The sequence below is a fragment of the Passer montanus genome, unplaced genomic scaffold, assembly GCF_014805655.1.
Source record: "Passer montanus isolate IOZ18808 unplaced genomic scaffold, ASM1480565v1 scaffold8, whole genome shotgun sequence".
NCBI classification, from domain to species: domain Eukaryota; kingdom Metazoa; phylum Chordata; class Aves; order Passeriformes; family Passeridae; genus Passer; species Passer montanus.
In genome coordinates, this window is record NW_024373256.1 from 9,027,428 (window position 1) to 9,055,239 (window position 27,812).

The 27,812-nt window shown below is 38.2% G+C and overlaps 1 protein-coding gene across 1 annotated transcript; it reads right to left on the reverse strand.

The window, feature by feature from the left end:
• Positions 1–5,411: 5,411 nt before the first annotated feature.
• Positions 5,412–27,640, reverse strand: GSPT1 (G1 to S phase transition 1). The gene is made up of 15 exons (XM_039731940.1): positions 27,142–27,640; positions 17,010–17,057; positions 16,599–16,640; positions 15,637–15,864; positions 14,614–14,647; positions 14,080–14,157; positions 12,638–12,818; positions 11,892–12,046; positions 10,813–10,953; positions 9,999–10,092; positions 9,582–9,662; positions 8,853–9,026; positions 8,333–8,422; positions 7,840–8,008; positions 5,412–7,143 (listed from the first exon to the last, which is right to left on the reverse strand). The coding sequence occupies exons 1-15, from the start codon at positions 27,464–27,466 to the stop codon at positions 7,091–7,093; spliced, it is 1,893 nt and encodes a 630-aa protein (XP_039587874.1). The 5' UTR covers positions 27,467–27,640; the 3' UTR covers positions 5,412–7,090.
• Between the last annotated feature and the right edge of the window lie 172 nt (positions 27,641–27,812).

Genomic DNA, 27,812 nt, shown 5'->3' on the forward strand with positions numbered 1-27,812 from the left:
ATTGCTCAGAGTTGTAGCCGCCGTGTCCTCACGGTGAAAAACGTTTAGTCGGACTCGCCTTGTTTCATTGATGGTGCTCTCCTAGTCCAGCCCCGGATGCTGCTGGCCCCCTTTGCTGCCAGGGCTGGCTCGTGTTTAGCCCGCTGTGCTCCTGGCGCTTTCCAGCAGAGCTGTTCCCAGCCAGTCATTTCCAACCTGTGTCCTTCCCAAATGCAGCTTTACACTTGCCTTTTTGAGTATTGACGGGTTTGTGTTGCCGAGTCTTTGCAGCCTATCTAGGTCTCTGTGTTCATGAGGGTAATGATTGGTCCCAAGTTTGAAGCCCTCTGCAAACTCGATATGACCATACTTCAGGTCACTGTTAGAGATACTAAGTAGAACATAGCCCAGGATAAATCCCAGCAGTACTCCATCTGTCACTGGCCTTCAGGTGGAGTGCAAGGCATTATCTCTGCCCTCCAAGTCCTGTTATCTGAACAGTGGTTTCCCATCTAGTTGTACACCATCATGTTTAGGAAGAATTGAGTGTGTTCTTCAGATTCCTTCTTTGAAGACTATCCCTGATTTTGCTGTGTTTCTGTCCTTTTGCACTGGAGTGCTGTCATAAGTTCCCTGTTTAGCCAGGCCAGTCTCCTGATAGATCTACTTGTTTTACTGAGTATTCAGGAGCAACAGTTTGTATGATTGTAGGAGGTTGTCCTTAAAGACCTGCTGCCAGATTTCCTGAGCTCCTTTGCCCTTCAGAGCTGCCTCCCATGGGGTCCTGCCCACTGAATAAATCAGTCTCTCTCATGGAGTCCAGGGACTGTATTCTGCTGCTCGTTTTCCTCATACACTCTCTCTTGAACATGGCTGTCTCCAGGTCACTATCACAGCAGCAATGTGATTATCACATCAAACCCTTACTTCTCATGTGTGACTAATAAAGGCAGAACTGCTGCATCTCCTGTTCAGTTTAGAATTGCATTGGCTATATGGAAATAGCTCAATTGCAGAATGCTTATTCCATTGATTTCCATGCTGGATAAGTACATTGTTCTGAGATAAAATTTAGCCTGGAATTGTTTTGGTCTCATTCTCACAGTGCTGTGTGTGCCCTGGCAGCTTTGGGTTGTCTGCATTTTGTCACACAGGTAAGCTGCTCTCTGGATAACACAGCTATGCATAACCAGGGCTTAAATATGTATGAAATTAGGAGTCTTAGTCATTCACTCTTCTCTAGATTTTTTTCCTGCTCTTTGCCTTTCTATGTATGTTTTTATTCCTTCTCATCAGATGTCTTCCAACAAAAATTGTTGCTCCATCAGTGTGGCCAGTGCAAAGAGAAATTAAAGTACCCGTTTCTTGGCAAGCTGCTTTATTCTTTTATAGTGGTTTATATTTTCTTTCTGCTGTTAGTGTTCTTGGAGCAATAGTAGGATAGTTGATGGCATCAAGACTTATCCAGACAGGAAAGAACTATACAGACATACACTGATTTTAAAGAGTGAAAAAAAAATCCTGGAAAATGTAAGTTTTCCTTTCCTATTATGTTATGGTTTGATTTGGTTTTGGCTTTGAACAAAGCCAAAACCAAATCAAAACAAAAAAGAAACTGGCTGAGAAAAAGAAAAGCTGTCCTTTGTTGCCATGTTGTATGAAGTACTGATTAGAGAAATTACTGAAGGTGAGGAACACACAGGGTAGCCAAGGAGGGCAGACTCATGAAAACCTTTTCAGTACTGATGGAATTTCTGCATGTGATACTAGCTGTGGTACTGTATATTCTGTCTATTAGCCTTGCTTCTACCTTTGCACATTTTAGGGCAGCTGTATTTTAATAAAACATTGACATATTAATGTGGCATGTTAAAACAAAATAGAATAAGTCAGATGACTGGAATATCTCTCTGAAAATGAGCCAGGCTAGTCCTGTAAGATATGATTGAACAGCACGTTTGAAGATTGACTTTACTGGGGCAGTGTAGCATTAATAGGATAAAACTGCAGGGACTATTATTAGTGACTCAAATTCGAATTTTTCACATATCAGTCTCATCCAGGTACATTTTTCTGAAAAAGTTTTGGTCTGACATGACTAAATTTTACCAGATGTGGTTTAACTGACTTAAGTCTAATAATTTTCCTTTGAAAGGTAGCTAATAGCTAATAGAGCTGTCTTGGAAAAAGTAAGTTAATCTGTGAATAAGAAATGTTTCAGCTTAATACAGCATGCAATGAATATAAAGTATAAAAGGGCACACTTTTAATTTAGCAATGTCATAAATTTACAGGTACTCCTACAAGGAAATCAGGTTTGTTAGTATTATTGGTGTTATTGCTGTACACTATTCTGCTGTAGCTCTCAATTTAATTTTTGGATCATGAAAGTGTGTATTTTTCTTTTAAAAAAATTGTGTTGCTTATTTAAATGCTAAGATGGAAAATAATTTCAAGACATTCTACCTCATTACTTATTTAAGATATTTTTTATATGCCTAATTTTATACTTTCACACAGTAAAAGGTGCAATTGTTTCTGGTATTTTAGGTTTCAGGTTATTCAAGTTTCAGTTCCCAGCTTGTCTCCTCCAGACTGTTTGACAGCAATGCCAAAACCCCAGATCTCTGTAAATGCAGTTCTTGCAACAAAACCAGCACAAAGAGTATGCAGAGATTGCATACTCATACATAAGAAGTGCCTTACAGGAGAGCTCAGAAGAGAATCTCCCCACCAGAGCAGATTCAAGCACTGTTTCTTTCCCCTGTGCTCCTTTGCAGTGCTGGAGTCAGCCTCCAGCTGCAGCCTGACTCTGACAGCAGCCTTTGGTGCAAGTCATGCACAGACACCAGGAGGGCTGTTCCAGAGTCCCTGGCACTGGGCAAAGCTGCAAAGCTTTCTTGTAACAATGCTTTGTCTCACATCCCTTCTAGGGGCTTAACATGACAGCAACACTGCCTCAGGTACCTTTTTGTCACCCAGCAGTTAATCTGTCATGTCTCTTACTACTCTTACTGAGAAGTAGGTGGACTTTTTTAGGTGTATGGAACTGGCAGGAGATGTAGAAAAATGTACATTGGAAGGAAAGCCAATGAAAGGATATGGATTATCAAACATTATATATACACAGACAACAGGTTTTGGGTTTGTTAGCATAAATTTCTATTTTATAGTAACACTAGAATCCTTTTCTAGTATTTCTTCAGAGGAAAAGTAGTATCTTGTCAGGTTTATAGTGTGATAAAATAAACACAAGGAAATAAACATGTTCACAATATAAAATCTTCAGTAGTAACTCCAGTTTTGTTGGTCTATTTTTTTGGTACCAAATCCTCTATAGAGTATACAAAAAGAGCAGAATAAGTAAGAGCCTTTAAGTACCAGTTCAGGAAGAAAACAGTCTTGTCTGGAGTACAGGTCATCTGCTTTAACAGCATCATTTCAACAGTCTGCAGCATGAACCGAAAAGCCAGAGTAATACAGATCAAATACCTGGGACATTGAAACAATCTTTTCTTCTTAGGTAATATTCAGTAACAAACACTTATAAAAACACATTTCTCATAATAACATGATTTTTAATATATAGACTGGTGCCATAAGTAGTCTAAAATAGAGGTTCTTCATTGAGTAATTTTCACTGGGCTTTTTACGCCACTGAAGAAAATCTGTAGAGGGGCATAAAAATTGCAACCAGCAAATATCCCCATGGATAAATCTCCTTAAAACAGCTATTTTTCTTACACTATTACACCATCATCAATAGCTTGCTGTTCAGGGATACAATTTGCTACCAGAATAAGTATTTCAGGTACTGGAGTCATCATGTTTGTGGAGCAGTTGCTGATTGTCTGCTAAGATGACCAAGGTAGCTGGAATGGTTTCACGTGGACAGTTGATGGCAATGTTACTCAACTGATCATTGCACCCATTCCTCCAGCTACTGTGCTTTACTTCCTGCAGCCTGCAGGAACAAGGAATTTTTTTCCTGTTGCCAAATTAGTACTGCTCCATATTCAGATTTTTTTTTCATTTAGTATTTTTTTCATTTAGTATTTGTTACATATACCAAGGTTTTCAGTTCAAGGACATACAAGGTCTTAATTTATAGAGTAACTACTTATGTTTTTATAAGTTACATCATGGCTAAGCACTCAAGCCATATCTGCACTACACACTTTGGCCAACAGTCAGAGAGAAAGGTGTGATCCTCATCAGCAGCACACTGCAAATGCCATTACACTGAGGGAAAAAACCCCCAAACTCTCCTTTCTGCAGAAACACGCTCAGAGTTTTGCTGGTATGAATTAAAGCTACACCATGGGAATACCCAGCCAGTACCCCATGCAAACAGTTACCCTGGCAGTGCTCCTGGGGGTGCTGTGTCTTCAATGCAACTTTTATCTTTTTTTTTTCCCCCCTCTTCCTTTCAGCTGTTGTGGTTGCACAGCTCCTTTATTTTTGTGTCATCTTCAAAGCAGCATACCACATTTTCACAAAAGGAAATATTCAAAATGGTAATTTAAAAAAGTTTATTACATCAGTGAATCAGCAAATAGTACTTATTTCCAACAAAGCCACATTGTCTTTTTGTCTTCTTTCATCTAGATTTAGCTGTATTTAATAGTAGCAAAAATGGGACTATAAAATGTAGAATGGAGATGAAATGAAAAAGTTGAGATGTAATCTGAGGACTATTCAAATACAATGTACTTCCAGCTCTTCTACCCAAAATGCAGCCAACTTGTGCACATTCATACCTTACATTTTCATATATTTGCTATAGAATGCAAATATTTTGTACCCAAATAAAAACCTCCTACAGGATAGGAATATCTTTAATTGCATAATGTGGGTTCTGTTAATGAATTTATAATAATACAACCTCTCAGTTTACAGACCAGGAGACATTAACTGGAATTATGGAAATGGTAATCAGATGCACTAGATGGGATGAATAATGGAAATACTGACTTTCTATCTACTGATACTCCAACCCACCAGGTGATTATTCAGTTAAATATTAAATACTCAGTCCAGCCTCAAAATAATGAAGTCTTAAAATCCCACGTTAAGTTTACTCAACAGTGGAAAATTGATGCTGGAGCATCATGCAGTCTTCAGACACACTTCAATGCCTTAAAAAAAAGTTTTAAAGGACCTAGCAATTTAAGAATTCAACTGTAAGTATTCTCCAATAATGGTCACTGCAAATTTCAAATCCAAGAGCTTACTTCAAAAGAGCAGTCAGATATCTGGAAATCTTGTCAGTCCAGAATATGAACGAGACAGTAAGTTTCCCTGGCTTTTAATTTCTTCATTAATTTAAGATCCAAGGAACTGTGGGTTTTGTTCACTTGGTAGAAACAAACAACAAAAAAAAAAGGTTACTTTTTAAACCCTGATTTACCAAAAAAATAAAAGCCCAGAGATTTGCAGACATAATAAAATTTATTTAAATTCCATGCATTACGGTAGCTACAAGTGTAGTCATATGAAACTGAAGGACAATAACTTCTTCTGTCCATACAATGTAGCTGTAAGTGAAATGAATGGGAGTTCCACAGTTACAAAGAAACAAACAAAACAAAAAAAAATCCAAAAAAGGTAAATCTGTTTCAGTTTTGAGTTTCAATTCAGGTACAGTCACTAGACTGTAAATCTTTGGGGGAGAAGATGGGCTCACTAATTTTACAGCTGAGAATGTTTATTTTAAGATATTCTGAAGAAGCTCAGAAGATACCTTTTAATAATTACTACTAATTCTCTGGAAAATGAAAAAAATCCCTTAGCCTTCATCCTAATTGTTAGAATCAGGACAGCAATTGCAGACAGTCCATTTTCAAAGTGCAGCTAAATAGGGTTTTATTATGCAGCTCCTTCAAGTTGTACTGAGTAAGCTTTACTTTGAACCAGTTTTGCTTTAATTTCTCAAGAAAAACTTCACTGGTCCTCATAAGCTTACATTGCTTTTTGATATGCAAAAATTTACAGACTGTGCTTGATTCTGACCCTCCCATATTTCAGTATGTGCAAACTCTTAGGGATTTAAATAGTCTTTCTCCCTCTCAGTTCAGACTGATCTTTAAAACAGCAAGGATTATCCAGCCCTCTCAATTAAAGACAGGGTGAACCGAGTAATTTATGTAACTGGCACTTTTTAATTGGCCCAGTTCTCCCACAAAATGTAGCTCTTATAAATACTAATAGGCACTATTGCCACAGATTCTCTTATTTTTGCAAGTTTCGCTGATTTACTGGTTGTTAGCATTTTCTGCAGTTAAGAATTTAATAATGCTGAATTTTTATAAAGACACAATATGTAGTTCTAGCCTTCAAAATTGACTTCCTGTGTCTAGTAATGATGTTAGGTCAACCTAAATTTGCTGACGATATTAACAAATGTAAAGCTAATGAAGGTGCCACATTTGCATGAATGTTTTTTAATTTTCAGAATGCATTCAAGAAAGGGAAGGGGCAAACCTAATTATTTTAATACAAACTTGGTTGAGTGCCCAATTGCCTCATTTAAAACTGTGTGTGTGGGGAGGCTGAGGAGTTTAGAAAAGTCCAAGTAACCAAATATCTGGGTTACTGGGAAGTTAAAAAGCTAATGCAACTGCGTTACATCCGGATAAAAAACATTATTCAAAAGCAATTCCAATACCGAAAAAGATTTCAAATTGAATAGTTTATTAACATGGTAGTCATCTTTGTAACATGTGCACACACACTCGCACACTCTGAATGATCTGCCTGGAAAAAAGAGGTCTTAATATAGATGCTGGGGGAAATTAAACATTAAAAATCCTTTAGATTTTCATAATTATAGGCAATTATGTCCACATCACTTACAAAGCTATTGCCGAATCTTTCCAAGGAAGCAGAATTTGGGAGAAAAAAAAATTGTTTTTGGGAAAATTCAACAGTGGCATAGCAGAGCTCTCAATATGAGAAAGCTGACATAATGTGGACCTTTGCTGTGAAATTTGTCTTTGCAAAATATGGGGAGAAGTTTATCAATGGGCAGAAAATAAGACGGCGGTGTGAAGTAGGCTTTTGCTGAGTCGATTTTCCTCACAGTATTGTGCGGGGTCATTGAGAAAAATGCTTAGTCCTTCTCTGGAACCAGTTTCAGAACTTTTCCAATTGCAATGGTCTTACCTAAACCAAGGAGACAAACAGCAGAGTTATATTTACTGTGAAAGGAATGCAGACATCTCCAAGAACATGAAAACTTGCCCCAAAATACAGGCTCTCAAGTATAAGAAATCACAGAGAATAAATTATGTTGCAGCATCAGCAGATTTTAAGAGCACGATAAAAATTTAAAAATACTAAGCCTGCTATTCTGACAGCAAAGAACACCATGTGGATTGGGGAAAGCCTGCTTCTACACTCATCTCAGGAGAAAGCAAGGTAGAATCACTACCATATCTGTTTACTATTCTTCAAATACTTTATTTTAAACACATCCCACAAATCTGTGAGTTTTACCAGGGTGTGCATGTGAAAAGCCTAACGTACAACCCCCCTGGTATTTTTCAACTTTAAATAGTGAAACTGTGGTATTTGTATTGTAGGTGGACATTCCAGGACACATTAAAAAAGCACTGATGGTTATTTTTCAAATCCAGTCTTTTGTTTCACAATGCATATTTCTGTACATTATTCAAACAAAACTCTCTGTTACTAGCAAGGACTCTGCACAATGACAACAATTTGCTTAGATTAACTTTTCCATTGTTACCCAGAGAGTGATTTCCACTAGATAACAGCATTTTAATACCTCACTGCCATATGGCTCTGAGTCCAATAAGTTTTTGCAGCAGCCAGTACCTGCTGCTGAAGCAGCCTTACCCTCATCCCTTAAGGTGAAGCGACCCATCTGAGGGAAATCTTTGAATGTCTCAAGGCAGATCGTTCCTGCTGTCCTTAAACGGGCAATGCAGACTTGATCTTGTTTCACAAAACGGGGCCGTGTCTTACTTTTTTCTCCTGTTTTTTTGTCTACCAAGCAGATTAAGGCCTGGGTAAGAAAGAAAAAATAGTTGTGAGTGCTAAAATAAGAATTATTTTTCTTCACAAACGGAATTGGTCTATGAAAGAACATACTTACAAACAAATATATGAAAAAGTTTGCATGGTTTATTCAGTCATGATGTACACCACTTTTCAGAAGGCTTATGCTAATAGTTACAGACATTTTTATTTGTGTTAGGGCAACCCAGAATTTCATTTAAGGCTGGAGCTTTGTTGCTTTAGCTGCTCTACAAATGTATGACATGAAAGAACTCTTCATCCCAACAACTGGATTGTTTACATTCACATCACAACTCAAAATCACACTTACTGTTATCTCAACTTCTTCAATACAGGTGTGGATGTGCAGCACTGCATTATAACCTGGGCAGATAATGGATTTGTGCTCAATTATCACTATCTGTAAAACAATTCAAAGTAAGTGCATTTTTCCTAATTTCAGTTATAAAAGAACAGAGAATAATCAATGCAGAACTATATTTAAAAGTCTCTTGAACAATATACACACAATTTTTTATCAAAGAGCTAAAATTTATAAGTTTTTAATATGGAAGTAGAAAACGCAAGAATTAGTCTGATGAGGTCTTGTTTCACCATTATAAGTATCTAAAACTTCATTGAGAAGTCACATTCAAAACAACTTATATTTTAAAAACTCAAATTAATGATGTCAGTGTTAAGTATATACATTATTGCCCATTTAGAGATATGGCAGTGAGTAAGAAATCTAAACTGAAACTTCAAACTACTGAAGTTTTAGATTTGGCAAAACATAAAGTATTTCCATGGTTTTTACCCCTCTATAGAGCAATTAAATGTTTTTATTCTACCTGGGCATCAAATGTGCGTCCAGAATGACAAAGGTTGTTGAGATCACAGAGAATAAATCCTGGAAGGATCTCTTCCTCTTCAATTCCCTTCAGTCTGATCTTTAGATTTTCACCTGGGGCTACTGAGTCAGTTTCTACATCATCAGAAAGAATTCCAAGAACTTCCACATTGTGCTTCAAGAAAACAAAAACATAGTTTTGCACTATGAATATTTTAGTCAGGGACAAAATAACTGTAATATAACAATGTTTCAATAAAAAATTCCATTGCAGTTTAATTATATTTGGTTCTGTCAAGCTTCAGGACATTTAAAATATTTGAATGATGAATTACTAGTACCTGAATTTTTTAAAAGAAGTTTTTTCTTTTTCAAGGTTTTTTTCCCGTTTCCCCTTGGGGAAAAGAAATAAACTCTTGAGCAATATTAACCCACAGCAGGTAAAAGGCTTAGTGGGCCAACTGTACAACCATGAAATAAAATGCAGTTGAAGTGTGATAATTTGTAGTCCAGCAACTGAATTTATTAAGGCAGGAGAACCCAAGTTCTGACTGCTAAGGAGCTACACAACACCCCTGTCTCCAGAAACATCACCCATGTAAAATGTGAGAGCTTAGTTTTGTTCAACAAAGCAACAGAACATTTTCTGATTTAAAGTAATGAGTATCTTTAAGAACAAAGCTCTTTTTTTATGGTAGTAATTTTTTAAAATATGTAAACCTTACCATACCTTGTTTGGCATCATCACAAGCTGTTGTCCTTTGCAAATAGAGCCCGACTCCAGCTTCCCAAGGACCACAGTGCCCATGTCCTTCACAAAAAGAAATCATTACATAGCAACTGAGAACATTTTCCTAAAGAGTCCATTATTTATGATTTACCTCTGAGTTTGATTACTTAACTCTATGAATATCTAGCACCGCTAGACTTAGTATTTTGGAAATTGTTGTCATGAAAGATTACAGATTTAAGGAGTTTCATATAATGCCAAAATTATTTACTTCCCCTTCCCTCCTCTGTTCTGCAGTTGGAAATGTAACATTAGCAAAGAAAAAAAGATACCCTCTAAAAGTACAGTAAATAGTCTATTTTCTGCTTTCTGAAAACAGCCTCTTCATCCTTTCTATATTATTATTTTAATCTGTACCTTATATTTATCCACAATTGGCAGCCTGATTGGTCCATCAACTGAACGGTTGAAGTTTGGCAAATTATCCAGGTATGGAATAAATGGTAATCCACTAAAAAAGCAGAAGGCATTTGTTTCAATTTCACGAGCACCCTTTCATTTAAAAAAACTACTCAAAATGGATAAATGCAGTCCAACAAAAGGCATCATATTCATCTTGTCATCATTTAGAAAAATGACCTCTAAGACAGCTAAATCTATTATAACATCCCATCAGTAGTGTCCACTTTAGCTCAACCAACATATTCATACCCAGGAAATGCATGTTTTTAAGTTAAAGCTTTTTATTAATTATTAATAATTAATTATTCCTTTGAGACTCACAACAGATGTGTAATATATTTTGGAAATACAAAACCAAAAGCTAGGTCCAAATGTGACTTCCATTAATTCTTTTTAAAGTACACTGAACAGTATTGAAAGACATGACATGCACTGAGAGCCATGGCTTGTCCCTAATTATAATACAGCTTCAAGCAAACTGCTCACATCAAACAATTACTCATCCTAGCAACGTCAGCTGCAGCATCACTGGCAAATTCTAGAGCTTGTAAGGCACTGAACTCACTCAGCCAAAGAACACTGCTAATATTTTACTAATCATCTTCTGCAGTTTGCAAATGCTTTTCATTGGCACGCTGCATGGCTGTGTTTCCTCAAGCACTTTGGCACACAACTACACACCATGCTCTGCTACCTCCCAGCTTCACTGAAGCATTTACTTTTATTGAAATATAGCAAATATTCAAGTTGCTCAATGTAAGATACATACATATACCAAGGACAGAATTCTGACTGTTCTTTGAGGTTTGCTCCAGTCAGTCCTGAGCAGGGCATGAAATGAATGTCCTTTTTGGGATTGAAGCCAACTTTCTTCAAAAATGGCACCAGTTTCTCTTTACATTCCTCATATCTATTAAAATGACAAGCAGATCAAGGTAAGTTCCACTTATTTCATCATGACACAATCCTGTGCTTTAAAAAACATGCAGACATTTCAGTTCCATCAGTTAAGTTACTGTGTGAGCAGCAAGCAAGCCTAATTAAGATCTGGAGGCCTATTTGCATCTTCTCCCCAACCTTCAGACAGCTCAGTATTGTCTGTTCCCCTATTCCCCTCACTCCTCTGCTCCATAAAGCATTGTCAGTGCTCTCCCCATGCTGCAATGACAGGGCTGGGGAGCAGCAGCACAAGCTGGAACTGCTTAAAGAGAGAGATCCAGGCCAGCACAGCAGGACAGATCACCCAGACACCTCCTGAGGTCAGGCTGCAGGCTGGCACTGTCTCCTTCACAGCTTCTAGAGGTTTAATCTATTTATTTCTGTGACACTGCCTCATCTCAGTTTGGGCTGAATTCAGTAATGTCAGAGGTTGGGGCAGGACCAAGACAGAGAACTGGGTGTGCCTTTGTCTCTGAGTGAAGCAGGCTGACATTCCAAGGTTGCACAGGCCCTCATGGCTTCCACTAAAACTTCCAATGCTGGGCAGAACACACAGCAGGTTCTCTCACAACTCTGGCAAACTGGACTACTGAAAACACAATCACTTCCTTTTTTAGACTCAGTATAAAGTTTCCAAGTCAACAATTAAACTATGCTAGAATGCATGGGGGGTTGTTAGATATGTCTGCATGGATCCAAGCAGTTGACAGTGAATGCTGGAGTGTAGAACTGAGAAGCACTGTCCTGGGCATGGAGCTTCTGGTTTTCCTGCCAGTTTTATAACCTCTGTTTTTAGTCCACCAGTCAACAATTCTTTCAGGAATAATGGGATACAAAAATTACTTTACCTAGGAATGATTCTATTATAGCATCTGTCAATGAAATTTAGTTTTTTAATATTAAACTCACCTTTCATTACTCCAGTTTACAGTTGGATCATCCATTTTATTAATAAGAACTATTAAATGCTTTACACCTGCTGTTTTTGCTAACATGGCATGTTCTCTTGTTTGTCCACCTTTCTCAAATCCAGTTTCAAATTCTCCTTTTCTTGCAGAAATAACCTAATTAAAGATACATATTTTAATAAAAGTTCTACAATTCCCTCAAGAGAACAATCAATAACACTGCCTTATTTTTTAATATAATAATATATAAATAATATATAAATTATTTATTAAATTAAATTAATTAATTAAATTAAATTAATTTAAATTAAATTAAATTAAATTAAATAAATTAAATAAAATAATAATATAATAAACTTTGGGTAGTCAGACCTAGTAAAAAGCTTCCAAAATGCACTGGTATATTCTCAGTATTACCCATTAGTCTCAACAGAACAATCAATAACACTGCCTTATTAAAAAAACTTTGGGTAGTCAGACCTAGTAAAAAGCTTCCAAAATGCACTGGTATATTCTCAGTATTACCCATTAGTTTCTGCATTGACATGTAAAAAAATCAAATGATACCAGTGGACAGCTTTAAGAAGCTGTTAAATTACTCCAAACTCACTCATCTCAGTAAATGTAACATTTGAAAATTCTGCCTGCTGTAAGTAACCAAAAAGAATAAAGAAGTAAACAAAAAATAAAAATCAGAAGCTTAATTCCACAGCACATGCAAAATAAAAGTATCTGATTTCTCCTTACCAGCACAGCAAGATCAGCTTGAGAAGCCCCACCAATCATATTTGGAACAAAGCTCTTGTGTCCAGGAGCATCTAAAATAGTGAAGTGTTTCTTCTCCGTCTCAAAGTAGGCACGACCCACTTCTACTGTTTTACCTTTGTCTCGTTCTTCTTGGTTTGTGTCTAAGGCCCACGAGAGGTACCTAAAAAAATCCCAACCCAAATACTCCATTGTTCTATTGATTTTCATTACATTTATATATAATTTATTTATCATTTATTTATTACATTTATATATATTATTTGTTAGTCATAAGATACTTTATTTTTGCTTACTTATTTTAATCACCTCAGCATTGCTAAAATTGGTCTTGGAAATACTTAACTACCTGATTTGTGTCTACAGTGAGCTGCAGAGCCCATTGCCAGCTCTCCTTCACACACCTACAAGGATTCATTCCCTAAAATTCCAATAAACAGTTTTCATTTTCTGAGTTCTTCAGCTGTGATCTAACCTCATCTAATTTAAACTTTGCCTCAGTCTCAGAAACACCTCAGGATCAAATACAAAACAATTTTTCCTTCTCAGAAAAATTAACTAAAGCAGTTATGACTTGCACATATCATTATTGAGGATTATAATTACCAGTTCTCATTTATTTGCACATATTAAGCAGAAGCTGGCTATGAAATAGACACCATCTTTATTCACACTATCTTTGATAGATTTTCATTATGTAGACTCTTGTTCCCCTCCTAATAATTTTTCCCACTGGCCACCAACAAGCTAGCTTTCAGTCAGGTAAACTGAAATTTCAAAACAAAAAAAGTTACTTAGATCCTTCAGGTTTTGTGAAAACTGGTGAATATAAAGAAGAAAAAAAAGCTCTTACTAATGATAAAAACGTGCTCATAACTCAATGGGACTGGTTTAACATAGTAATATCTTTTGCCATTAACAGCAGCCTGTAGACATCCTTGGCTTTTGTTCTGTAGTGACTGGGGGGTGTCTGAAGAGATGCTGCTTGGATGATGTTGCTTGGTGAAAAGAACTATGTCACCCTTTCTATTCCCCTCTCACACAACATTAGTGAGTTCAGGTCAGTGCCCATCCCCTGAGGATGCTCTACTCCTAAGTCTTCAACTGCTCCTTTTCCAGAGCCCTTTGAACCCCTTTTATCCTCCAGCCAAAAGGAAAAAGCTTTCAAAAGGGAAATCAATTTTGCAGGAGTTGTTTGAAGCAGAAATCAGGCTGCTACATGTGCTGTATACACACACTGCCCCCAAAAAACCCAACCAACCCAAAATCTACAAAAGCCAAACCAAACAAGAGGCCCACAAAAAATCCCCCCTGCACACGAGCAGCATCGTGCCTGGAGGAAGCCAGGGCTGCTGGGATGAGACTAAAACCAGTTTCATTGCAGTAAAGGGCAAAGTGTGCTACTATCTTCACAGAGTTCATACCATGTTTCTCTGTTTTTTTCTTTAGCTTCTCTTTCATATTTTTCAAGTGTTCTTTTGTCAACCATTCCTGTCAAATACCTAAGAAGAGGGAAAATAAAAGTGCAATTTTACACAAAGCAGAAATGTATTTCCAAATAATTACTTATACAATCCCCACAGATTATTATGATTGGGAAATGAAGACACTAATTTTTTTTAAATCTTCACAGAAAGGACAAAGTTTAACCAATGGTATAAAGCTGCTTCAAATTTCATTTTAAAATACAAAGAAAAACAGCCACGCTCTAAGAAAATTATTAATTTTTAAAATTTGATAATGTTTGCTTTTGTATAGTTACTTCCATTAAGTGAAAATCCTATAGCAATAACATTCATGTGCTGGAATTAAGAAATTCCAAAGACAATAAATACCTCAATTGACAGGGATAGCATATTAACATATGCTAATTAAAGCCACAAAGAAAATATTACTCATTTTAATTGATGTTTTTTAATTCACAAGAACAGGAAATTTTAAAATTTCAGTTTCCTTACATTATTTGTCCTCCAATAGTTGACTTGCCAGCATCTAAAAAAAATTAATTCAAGTCATCAACAATGTAAAACTCTAGAAACAGCAGACCATTATGAACTAAGTCATCTTTTTGGAACCATAATCGAAATTTTTGGAAGCATCTTGCACCTTCCCATGTTCCCACTATAATTTGTTGCCAATTAAATTACACCAAATTTTGAACAAGCTGTTTTCATATATACAAATTCAGCATTATCCATAACAAAAAAACCTCACCAAGCAGTGATCCAGCTAAAGCCAGGGTCAAGAGTGTGGGAAGCTCTTGCAAAATCCCTTTCCCTGCTTCCTTCATCCTTTCTTCCTAATTTGTGTGGGCTGCTCTTCAATACTGGGATGTACCTCTGCCCACAGCCCCTTTACTTTGTGTGACTCTATTCTGAATTTACTCAAGGACCCAAATTACAGTACTTTTAAGGTGGTAAGTAACTATAGAAATTGAAAGACAGAATTTATAGTGTAACTTGTGATTCAATAATTCTTCTCTACTTCTGGCACCACACAAGTTTTTATGAAGCTTGTTGAAACTATTAAATGAAGATATTTTGCTACAAATGCTTCTTTTAACCATGAATTATGTTAATATACCTACAAATTTTAGTATTTAGAATAATATTTTTTTAATTCAATAGCAAGAACCCTAAAATAAGCAGAAAAGAAGCACCATTTTCTTCTGATTTTGTTCTTCAGATCATAAATACAGATATGTCACTTGAGCACTCAACAGGAGCAGGTACTTCAGAAATCATGAACACAGGCACTGTTGTTTCCAAGAGAACACACTCTACCCTTGGCCCTCTACCCTTGAAAGACCTTTAAATTTTTCCTTTTCCAGAGCAGCTTCATCAGAATGAATATTCCTGTTCTTTATATTCACCAATGCTTCACATGGTTAATATAAAGAACAGCATTAATTCCTAATCCTCTGAGTTCTAGATGGTACACAACAGACAGATCCAACTACTTCACCCTCACTTAACACTTACCTACGTGTCCAATGAATACTACATTTACGTGCTCTTTTTTAGGAGCACCTGGAGGTGCTACAACAGATTTCGGTTTTGGTATTTCCTCCTCCTCTTCCATCATTTCCTGAGCGCTCTCTTCAGAAGGCCCCGCATCCCCTGCAGGACCACCTCCCAGCTCTGCTTCACTGGGGTCTTCTTTGTGGTCCCATGACTCTTCTGGGGACATTTCTGTCTCTCCATTTTCCACTAAAAATGAACCAATTGGATATATTCAAATAGATGAAGAAATTTAAAAGAACTACCCTGGAGAAAAGCCCCTGCCCCAAAGGTGCAAAAACAAGGCTTTAACTGCCAGGTCTGTTAACATTTCCTACAGAAAAAGGGACAACTGCTGCTTGTTCCTGAAATTATTAATACCAGCAGCTTTCAAGCTAGCTTGTGTGCTGACATCAGAAATCTAAGATACAGAAACTTCTGTTTTAACAAAGCAACAATTTTACAAAGAAAAAGCAGATCTGAAGATCCACTCAGACCAGCACAGCAGTCTGAATCCACAGACACACACTACCATATGTTTAGAAAGCAAAGGAGAGGGATTCTAGTTTAAGTTCAGTCATAAGCCATATAAAAACAATGAGAAAGATACAATTTCCATGTTCTGACTGTTCACAGTGCTGACCACTTTGAAGTTTTTTGCTAATCACCATTCCACACATGCTAATGGGGCTATTTGGTAATACGAAATAATTTTTTAATAAAGCACTCATCATTTTACGGTGTCCAAGCAATCCAGCTGCAGCTCTCAATGCACACTAGTGTTCAATTACTTCTTTCCTCACCCAAGGATAAAGATACAACAAAGTACACCAAGGTCTATTTGTAAGTGTAAAGGCTCTCCTATGTTTGCAGTGATTCAGCAAAAGCACTGTGATAGCACATTATAGTACTATCATAGTACAAAGGAACAATTCTCATCTTACCAACAGATTCTGAAATTTCCATGTTAACAGCAGCATTTGAACCTAGAAGAAAAAAAAAGGGGGGGGGAAATGAATCATTAAAGACACATATCATGACAGTAATCAAGAACAAAGAAAAATGAGTTACTAAATTAATAAAAGGATAGTTCAGATGTTTTGGCACTTGCCAAAGCTTTTTAATATACAGGTTCATTTCAAAAATTCTGCTTCATGCTAGTTTTATGATCTTCCATAAGCCACTTTATGAGCTCTTCCCAACTGCCTATGAAACTGTAAATAAATGCAGATAATCACATTGCCTTACAACAGTAGTATGAGGATAATGAAGATTGGAAAAGGTTCATAGAGATTTAGAAGAGATTATTTGCAATAATTTTTTTAAAAATTGTGTAATGAGGATAAAACAGCTACCTTCACAAGAGGCTGTCTGCTCCTCTGGAGAAGGCTCTGCAGGTGCACCTGCAGAGAAAAAGAGTTTATCTTTTAAAGTACAATGATGTGACCAATTTCCAAACTTTGCCACAAAAGATCATCTCCCAGCTTTACTGCAAGACGTGTATGGAAAGAATGACCACTTCCCTCCCTGCCAAATGGTACTAAACACAGCCTCTAAGCACAAATACTGCTAAAGAACACTGTCTAAACATGGTGAAAATAATATACCACTTCTAAAAACAACCCATTTTCCCCCTGAATGGAAAGATACACTTAAAGCAAGCCATTTTTCTATATGCTGTATTTTACTTGCCCATCCTTTTTGAGCACGCTGGCTATTGGTAAGTGTTGTGTCTAACTGGTGTTCAAAAATATTGAAGCAGTTTCACTGTATCCAAAGACACAATGCGGCATCACAACTGCAGGAAAAGGGTCTTATAGCTATGTCTACACTGCTCTTGTGCCTCATTTCCACTAAATGTTGAGTAGAAAATAGAAAGAAGCTATTAAAAACAAATTCTTAACATCTTGTGTAGTTGTTAAGGTCAAGTGATGATAAATTCATGCAGATGTTTGGTAAGTTTGCCAGTCTTCTTAAACACCAGAGCACAGTCCCATTCCGTGGAGGGCAATCTCAGTGGTCATGTGCATCTATCAAAGCTACAAGTATGGTTTTCTGGATAAATTACTCAACCCTCTCATGCACTAAACCATGCCACTACATTTTATGCTGAGGTGTAACTAATTATTTAACCTACTAGGAGTGATAAATTGCAATTAACACTTACACCACTTGATGTTTTGGGATGTTATTTCACGTGAACAAGGGGCTTTCTGTAACCACACATAAAACCTTAACCGATTTAGTTTTCTCTTGGTATAAGTTCAACTTCATGATAATGCTTTGAAACAAGTTATTTTTCCCAACCACATACAAAATTCATATCCTCTGTTTAGCTGTACTCCAGCTCTCCTTCAGCTGGATTCCAAACACAGATCTTAGAGCATCACTTGCTCTATACGCATGATGGGACCTAAAGATGAAACAAATCCCCTCAAAAGAACAAAGCCATACAGAGAAGGAGCTGGTTCTAAGCCTCTTTGCTTTCGCACTGTTTGCGTAGTTGCTGCAGACTCCTCTAAAGTGGAGCAGCGCTGGCAGAGCTGGCAGGGGGCCAGAGGACAGGGCTTGCAGGCAGGGTGAATGTGGGTCACTGCACAACATCAGGGGCCGGCAGCAAAGCGGGGAGGGGGCACAGCAACGCCCGACTGAAAGCATTCCCTGCACTCCTGCCTTGGATCACACGTGAGCTGCACTCCCCAAAACAAACCAACCAGGCTAGAAGAGAATGATTTCATACAGTCACTAAAGCATAAGAAAGAATAGAACACCCTTAGATCCTTTTAAGAAATGATCTATCGTTCCCATTTGGCAGCTGGAAAAGACTCCAAGCAGCCCATTTTTGAGTGTGGTAAGCAGGTGGCACAGAATCTAGGTATGAACCTACAGCCTCCATTTTGTAGCACATCAGCAGATTGTTGGCTATTTCACACATGCTGTGGTTGGGATGCATAAATATTTTAATTACAAGATCATTTCAACAAGCTTTTGATTTCACTCCAGAAGTTTGTCTGTAATGAAAAATGTATCAAATGGCAATATTAATGCACTTGCCTTGGAACAGACGTTCTACGAGTGGCTGGAGAGCTCGTTAATTTTTGAGAAATATATTGTCAATCAAAACCATTCATATAAACTCAGGTTTTACTTTCTGGTCTGCAATACAGCAGGTATGCAGACAGGAAAGAAATTTCTTCACAACTAACAGAGAGGAAGTAGAATAAAAATTCCCTCTGTAAATTTTGTACAGGTCTAGCACAGGAGAGTCAGAAAGACAGTTTGTGCACGGATGCTAAAGAGCAATAGTGCCACACAACCAGGGGGGTACAGATATTCAGCTATAACCACAGCCATTCATTAAACTCTGGTCACTTTGGTACACAAGTGGCAGACATGCTTTGGAAGAGGACACTGAATTGTATCAAACATATACTGTTTCTTCAAAGCAGAAAGAAACATAAACCACTCACTAAAAAAAATTATTGTTAAGAAACCAAATAAATAAAGAAACTTAATTTCAAAACTAACATACTCTAAGTGACAAAAACCCCCACTCTCCATAGTAACTGTTCATTTCTGATAAATAATTTCAGGTTATGTCAGGTTATTTCAGACAAAGGCTCAAATTTACCATACTCTGTGGAATTGAACACATTGCCTGAAATGTGCCTTAAGACCATCATCTGAAAAGAAGGATGCAATCCTACTGCTTCCTTAGACCACAGGACTGGTGCATTTTGGTCTGTCACCTCTTCTCATTTGTGAAGATCATCCAGACAGGAATCTTTCATATGAGAGAGACTCAAAACGTACTTTGTAGGAAATCTGATTTTAAAGTCAGGATATGCCTTAAGTGATGCCAGTTTTTTAATGCCTCTAACTACTGGATTTATGCAAGACAAGCAACTCTTGGATTTTACACCTAACCATCTCCATCTCCTCTTCAAGCCCTAAGTCAGGAACTGCTGTTGCAACCTTATCCGTGGTATTACAGGGACTGAGCGGTTTATCTTTAGTCCTGCTCAACATCAGAGCCTTAGGACATTTTTTGGAATATCTTTGTTGTCAATGCCAAGCGCAAAAATGGATACAGATGCTGCATTTATCTACTGGTTCCACCAGACAATGACATTATATAATTCAGAGTTTTGTCCTGAAAAGGTAATTGTGGGGATTTCTTAAATGGAAAATTCATTGGAAGAGTATGTACACTACCAAGTGTCCAAAATCACACAACTTGTAAAACACAGTGACTGGTCTCTTTAAAATACATCTCATGTCCTGAAGAATCCACTCTGCCTACTTCATTCACACAGCATTCTACTACTGATGAGCTTGCTGCATATCACAGCAAGTTTTGTACTTGTCTGTGTTTTTGTTGTACAATAACCAAAGCTGCACAAGTACAACAAATTTGAAGTTATCATCCAACCTCTGAAAATATTGATTCTAAAGACTATAAGCCAGGAACTTTGCAGCATTAACATATTCAAATGCTTGTAGATAAACAACAGAAAATTGATCTTTAATTAAATTTATATTAGAATGTAGCAAGTTTTTGTAACTACTGGATTTATGCAAGACAAGCAACTCTGGGATTTTACACCTAACCATCTCCATCTCCTCTTCAAGCCCTAAGTCAGGAACTGCTGTTGCAACCTTATCCGTGGTATTACAGGGACTGAGCGGTTTATCTTTAGTCCTGCTCAACATCAGAGCCTTAGGACATTTTTTGGAATATCTTTGTTGTCAATGCCAAGCGCAAAAATGGATACAGATGCTGCATTTATCTACTGGTGCCATCAGACAATGACATTATATAATTCAGAGTTTTGTCCTGAAAAGGTAATTGTGGGGATTTCTTAAATGGAAAATTCACTGGAAGAGTATGTACACTACCAAGTCTCCAAAATCACACTTGTAAAACACAGTGACTGGTCTCTTTAAAATACATCTCATGTCCTGAAGAATCCACTCTGCCTACTTCATTCACACAGCATTCTACTACTGATGAGCTTGCTGCATATCACAGCAAGTTTTGTACTTGTCTGTGTTTTTGTTGTACAATAACCAAAGCTGCACAAGTACAACAAATTTGAAGTTATCATCCAACCTCTGAAAATATTGATTCTAAAGACTATAAGCCAGGAACTTTGCAGCATTAACATATTCAAATGCTTGTAGATAAACAACAGAAAATTGATCTTTAATTAAATTTATATTAGAATGTAGCAAGTTTTTGATATCTAGAACAGGTACAGCTGGTAGGAATCAATATCAGAACAGTGGTTAAGACACAGTATTAAAGCTAAACTCAACTGCTAAGCAGTAGTGACAACCTCCATCTTCACACAAACCTCAGGGTTCACCAGATGCACAGGAAAAGCTGAAAAAGGTCTCCACACAAGTAAGAACTGCCCAGTGGTTAACTGGTAATTCCTCAGCAGCAGTTACCTGAACCACAATGCAAATGCATTCACAGAATTGATGAGAGGCATAAATTTGGTGCAATACACAGCAGCACTCAGCTCCAGCCTGCTCTGCTGCTGGAGTGATAAGAACCCAGACAGGACTGGAACCTGACAACTGGGGTAAACTACAGAGTTAATGAAACTGCACCACACAGCAGAGAGAAGGAAAAACAAAAAGTTAAAAAAAAAAAAAAAGAAAAAAAGGGCAAATTCAGCCTGAAATAAACATCTTATCTACAAAACTTAGATGCCTGTATAGTGAATTTGTTATTGCTTCTCTAATACAGGCATTAAGTTCCTTCTTCACAGGAATTCCTGAAGAGTGAAGAAACACATGACACCCACCTCAGGATTCCCATTACCTTTTTGTATGTGTAATTCCAATACCTGAGTTCAGCACATATTTACACAACAGTCATACAGTTCCAACAGTTTTCATGCATTACGTAACAGATGTTTGCTCCCCCCTTTTTTTAAATGAAAGCATAAAGGGAATTACAGCAGATTAAAAAAATAAAAGTCCACATCAAATGTACACAGCCTGCAAAGTAGAATAAAAAAGCCCCAAGAGATTCTTCGATAACAAAACCACACAAAAAATTATGCCAAGCACAAATAAAGCTACACAAAGTGCTTTATATTCAATACTTAAAATTGTACAAAAAGAAAAGGTTTTCAGGAGTTCACTGTAAGGCAGTTGTTTTGAAAGTTAAACCCAAAATTACGTTCTTCTCTCTGCCCTGCTTGTAGCCTATGCCCCAGCTTCACCACTGGATACACCAGTTTTTAAAATGCACCAGTGCAAGAGCAGCTTTAATAGTTTAACGTGACTCTGTAAAATTCACCAAAAGAATTAGCACTTGTTTCATATTCATAGGCATTTATTACATGTTAGCTTAGTAAAAGACCCACCTTCTTCCTTCCCCAGTGAGGACACACCTTAAGTTTATCTTATCTAAACTTGACATGCTTCTTAACAACTAAGTTTAAGAAAGCTTATGGGGATTTTCAGGGAATATACTGAAGTCCTCTTTTGCTTAAGGCCAAGTATTTGTGCTCAGTTGATAACTTGATTTTTAAGACAGATAAGCAAGAAACCAAGCTCAGTATTTCAACAGTTCAGGATTCCACTCTGACAAAAATCTCTCATAACCCAGTATCTTTAGTATGACTCATATTTTTAGTATTGCATCTCCTATCCTAAACTAACTTTTGTAATGAAATAGAATCATTGTCATTTTCCCATAGATCTCTTCAAAACAGTCATTAATTTAATGGATTAAATTATGACTGCTTTATTCATTCATAATAAAAAACACAAAGTAAAACCATCTTTCTATCTTAGCTTCATACAATCAGCTGCTTCTTTTCCTTGCATCTCTCTCATCACAAAATAGGAGAAAAATGCCAAAATTCCTTAAGTGGAACTGTAAAACCAGATTATAAATAGAATCAAATAATTATTCCAATTTATTTGTATGTTCATTTTGATAGAGCAATCAAGTTTTAAGATAACATCATGCTTGCAAAGACATTGAAGCAGTAGCCCAAAGCAGAGTGCCAAACACTGGTCAGCAGGCAGCCTTAGCCCCCAGGACAGTTCTTGCAGTGCACAGCTGACTCCCAGGGGTTTGTGTGGCTTTTACTGGAGTCATGCAAGGCCATGATGGTGATGAATTATTCTAACAGGAGCAACACAATCCTGGCCACCTTCCTGGGGACACTTTAGATGTAGACAAAGGACATCTGTGTAACACACTGGCACCCTGAGTGCACCACACAGGTATGCTCTATCTGATCACTGTCTGTGCCAAGACATCCAGCCTTTCCCTGCACTGTTTCACAAGTGGTTGTACAGCTCACCTGTCTAGAGAAGCTGATACAGAAGACTGCTCCAGATAGTCAAGTGCCAACTCAAATCAAGATTTTCAGATAAGAAGAATTTATCCCAGATACTGGCACTGACAATACAACCCTGATTTGCTGCCATGTGAGCCGTTCAAGTTTGCAGTTCTGAAGGATTAACAGTAACACTGCCAGCACTGGTGAGGAAATCATCAGCACAAGGCTGACATGAAAACCATGTAACCCTTGAACAGAACAGCTTCTTGAACTGTGGGCTACTAGTCTTAGAGAAGCCTTTCTCAGCAAGTTCATGTGCAAAGTGAAGTCTCTTGAGGACTGGGACATTGAAGAGTCTCACAGTGTAAAATGAGATGCCAGGCTTTGGAGAACACAGTGGTAAGATAACTCATCATCCTGCTCTGGAAACTACAGGTTTCAGAACTGAAGTAGATCATACTGAAACTCCACCTCTTGTGTCTGACTGACATATGGATGTCCCAGCTGCTACAAGGTCACCAAAAATGAGGGCAGGCAAAAGCAGGAAGAAAAAAAGCTATATCCATTTATTTACAGCACTTGAAGGGCGAGGATGTCCAGCTGCTTGAATTCAACTTTCAAGTGACTACTGCAGGCAAGTGAGGATATTTAGGGAGTGAAGCAAACAGGGGCACTGAATCTTAAGCCAGATGTTTGCTTGGCTCACGACTGTAGGGGCAACTTGTTTAAACTGTAGTCATTAACAAAGATGTTTACAAATTCATTGGAAGTGGTCAAGAGAATGACCAAATTAAACAGTAGCCCTAATGACATCAAAAGGACAAATGCTCTTTCCTTACACCCGCTGCTGTGTGTCACACTTTTTATTCTTACTACTTTCATACTAATGATGCTTTTTCTCTTGCTACTACCACTGCATACTTCAAATCAGTGAACAATTCAGGTTGGAAGGGATCCCAGGAGTTAGCTACTTCAGTCTCCTGCTCCAAGCACAGTCAACAGTGAATACTTAAAAATTATTTCTGAAAAGAAGAACTAACACAAAATACAATAAAGACCATACAAGGAAGCTGTGATAAATTTTACCAAGAATCCTGTGAGCATTCAAGAACTATGACAAAAACTGAACCACAAAAATGCAGATTGATGCTGCATTTTCAAAAATATTTTGATTCTCTCATACTCAATTTAAAAAAAATAGAAATCCTATTAATAGGAGGTTGCTGTTAACTATTCTCTCTGAACCATGCCTTGATACAGAAACAAAGAAAAAAATGTAATTTTCTGCTACATCCATCTACAAAATTAATGAAACATAGTACAAAAAGAAGTCATAGAAGCTAAAGAGTGAAGTTGCAAAGCACAGTTATGACTATGAACATTTAGAGGCCCTAACACAATCTACTGTCATTTCATTATCACACATGGCCTGAATTTAGTTGAATTTGCTAGTCCAGCAACTGCCAGAGAGTCTCCCCAGCAGCACAACGTGTCTGTGACACCCTCCCAGTTCACCTGGCACATAACTGTGCTGCAGCCACGGCTGTCACTGACAGAAAAACAAGAAGTCTTCATTTCACATTTCCAACAGAATCCAACAAAGGGAGATTTTACACAAACGAGTTTGACTTGGACACTATTTGATAAATGCAAGTTCTCATAGCTACAACTGGTTTGTTCTCACAGTATTGAGAACATACTGGTTTTAGTATATTTCTTAGGTTCAAAAATGTAAATAATAAGCTTTTCCCATAAAATCAAATTATAGTTTCAGAATTATATTTGGAATTTTGAGCACAAGTTATATTGGTGGCAAACATCAGTCAGCTTTCTTCCTAACATGCAATTTCCAATCAAAAGAAAGCATGTGTAAACCAGTTTTAAAGTAAGCTATTAGGAATGCAGGTCTCAGGAGTTTCCCAGTTTTAGAAAGTGAACATCTTATTCCATAAATGGCTTCTGAGAGTGCTCCTTCTGTGCTCTAAACATAAGTGACAGGAATTTTATTCAAATTACTAGAAACATTAAGTTAGTGTGCATGAAAGGAAACACTATCACACACTGCAGCCACACAACAGAATTAGTCCTGGGGAATTTTTATATGCCATGCTGCTACTACACATTTATCCTGATCTAGAATGGCTTTGAATTACTAAGGAATTATGACTCGAGCAAAACCTCACCAAGAGAAAGTTCCAAGAAGAAAAGCACTACTAGAACTTGACTTTAGCACACTGAAATTCCTCAAGTGACACCCAACTTTTTTGATTTCTTAAGGTTTAGATTTGTCAAGGCTAATTGAGGTTCTTCTCACTACAAACTATATAATGAAGAATGAGTGTCACAGAGCACCTAATTCCCTATGGGAACAAAAGCAAACTGGGTAGCTGAAAAGTAACCTATTCAGCACCACTGTCTAATCACATGTTGTTCTGACTTATTCCCAGAGCAAGCTCCACCTAGTTCTTCCAGCCAGGAAAGTAGTTGTCACCTCATACAAACATCTGCAAGGAGAAGAGTGTCAATTACCTCCTGGAACCAAGCAAGCAGACCCGGAGTACCTAGCAAGTACAGTATTCCAGTCAGGAAAGAAACAGAATTTTTTAACAGCAGGTTTTTGTCTGCCTAATCTTAGGGGTATTGAAGCTACTTAGAGAAACTCAAAATCCGAAACCTTAAAGAAGATGCAGCAATCAAGGTAAATTCAAACCAGGCAGATGACAGCACGAGGTAGGAAAGGTACTCAGCAATGAAGACACAAAGCAAAGCTACCCCGACCACCCCAGATGATCAGACAGTTTTCAAGCCATCCCTAACTTCAGGAAAGAAGAAGCTCATCACAGGTTACTGAAGTAGCAAAAGAGTGAAGAAAAGGAGAGTGAAGAAATAATGAGTAGGTGAGGAGATGTAGTTTGAATTCCTACAAAAAAAAAAATTAACTATAGAATCCTTAGATGAAACCTTAAAAAAGCAGCCAAGGGGAAAAAAAATCAAAATTATTCTAGTAATATTCAAAACACTAAAAATCTTTCAGTATTGATTACATAGCTAAAAACCCCAAACTTCTGATTCAGATTGCAATACCTAAAAAATACAAGAATGGATTTTGAAGATTAGTCAAAGGTGCACCTCGTGTTCATCACAGCCCCAAGCTACCCAGTCTACGTCTACATCTGTGAACTTTAAAATATACCTTTATTCTAAATGGAATTCAAGTCTGCCATGGCTCCTCTGAAGTTTATTTTATGGCACTTAGACACTACTTGCCTGCACAGTACATGAGCTACAGCTTCTGCTAAAAATCAGGTGAGCTGAACAGCTTAGGAGAACATATAATCTAACAAAAGGAACAGATTAATATTCTGTTACCAAAATATTAAAGTGTCATATATAAAAGTTACGGATTTTAGTTGTTACCAACCATTAACTTTAGATTCTAGGGAGATCAAGACCAATTAATATATCAAGGCAAAACACAATAAATAATATGCCACAACCAAGAGGAAATCAGGCCAACATAATGTAACAAGTAGTGTCTTTAGTGAAATTAAATTATTCAATAAATACCTGAAACACTAGTTTGTTTCATATTATACCAATAGGGATACAGAAAATTATAGGAAAAATCAGGAAGATCTCAAACTCCTTAGCTTAGAGCAGGAGTGACATTAAAACACTACCACAAAGTTAAACAGCATGTCTGATGTTTGAGGAACCTTCAGTTTGGAGCTGAAAATGAAAAAGTAGGTCTCCTTTAATTTCCCATATGCAAAGTAAATCTAGTATAAACACTGGTTGCGCACACAAAGATCCTTTGAAATTAAAAGCAGGGTAAATTTCAGGTTATTCCATTAGCCGAGGCCAGCTGGACAAAACTCCCTTCCCTACTAATCCTTTATCAGCATTATGTCAGGAAAAAAAATACTTGATATAATCTTCAAAAAGACATTTAAGATACATCTGAGGCACTGGCGGCTGAAGCAGTGCTTTTCTCCCCAGCAACACTAAATTTATTACCTCCAAAATCTTCGACAACTCCTAGAGTGTTACATGTTATGTACACGACATATGTTATGTTGATTTTATATACCGTAGGAAGAGCAGAGCTATGTGGTTTTTCCCCATCACGGGTGACCCTGGGCGAGCGAAGGTCCCGGGGAAGCGCGCCCGGGACCCGCAGGGAGCCGGAGCAGCCCGGCTGCTGCTGCCCCGGGCAGAGCCCGGCCCGCAGAGCCCCGCGGCGGCAGGCCGGGCGCCGGGCCGCTCCGCAGGAAGGACGGCACGAACTCGGCGGCGTGGACGTTGGGCACGAAGGGCTTGGCGTTGACGTTCAGCTGCCGGCTGAAGGCCGCCCCGAGCAGCTCCTGCTGCGCCTCGGCCTCCGCGGCCGGCGGGGCGCAGCCCGGGCCGGCGCCGCTGCCCGGCTCGATGTCCGCCTGGTCCCAGCAGTCGGGAGCCGAGTCGCTGCTGCTCCCGCTGCCGCTGCCGTTCGCCTCCATTTTGTGGCGGCCCCACAAGGCTCCGCGGCCCCGAAGCGTCTCCCGGGTGAGGGGGGAGCCGGCGGCGGCACCGACTCAGCACTCGCTCCGCCGATTCCGCGTGTGCTCCGCCGCCCCGACGCGAGCGCAGTGTGGCCTCTCGGGCCGCCGTACCCCCTCCCGGCAGCCTCTCCTACCGCCATCGTAGTAGTTTTTATCTCCCCCGGCCGTCCTCCTACCGCACGTCCGAGGCGCGGCGCAAGAACTACAATACCCGTCATGCCTCGCGCGAGAACCCGCGCCCCGCCTCCCGAGGACGGACGGGAAATGGAGTTGCCTGCGTTCCTTGCGCGCTCAGGAACTGCAA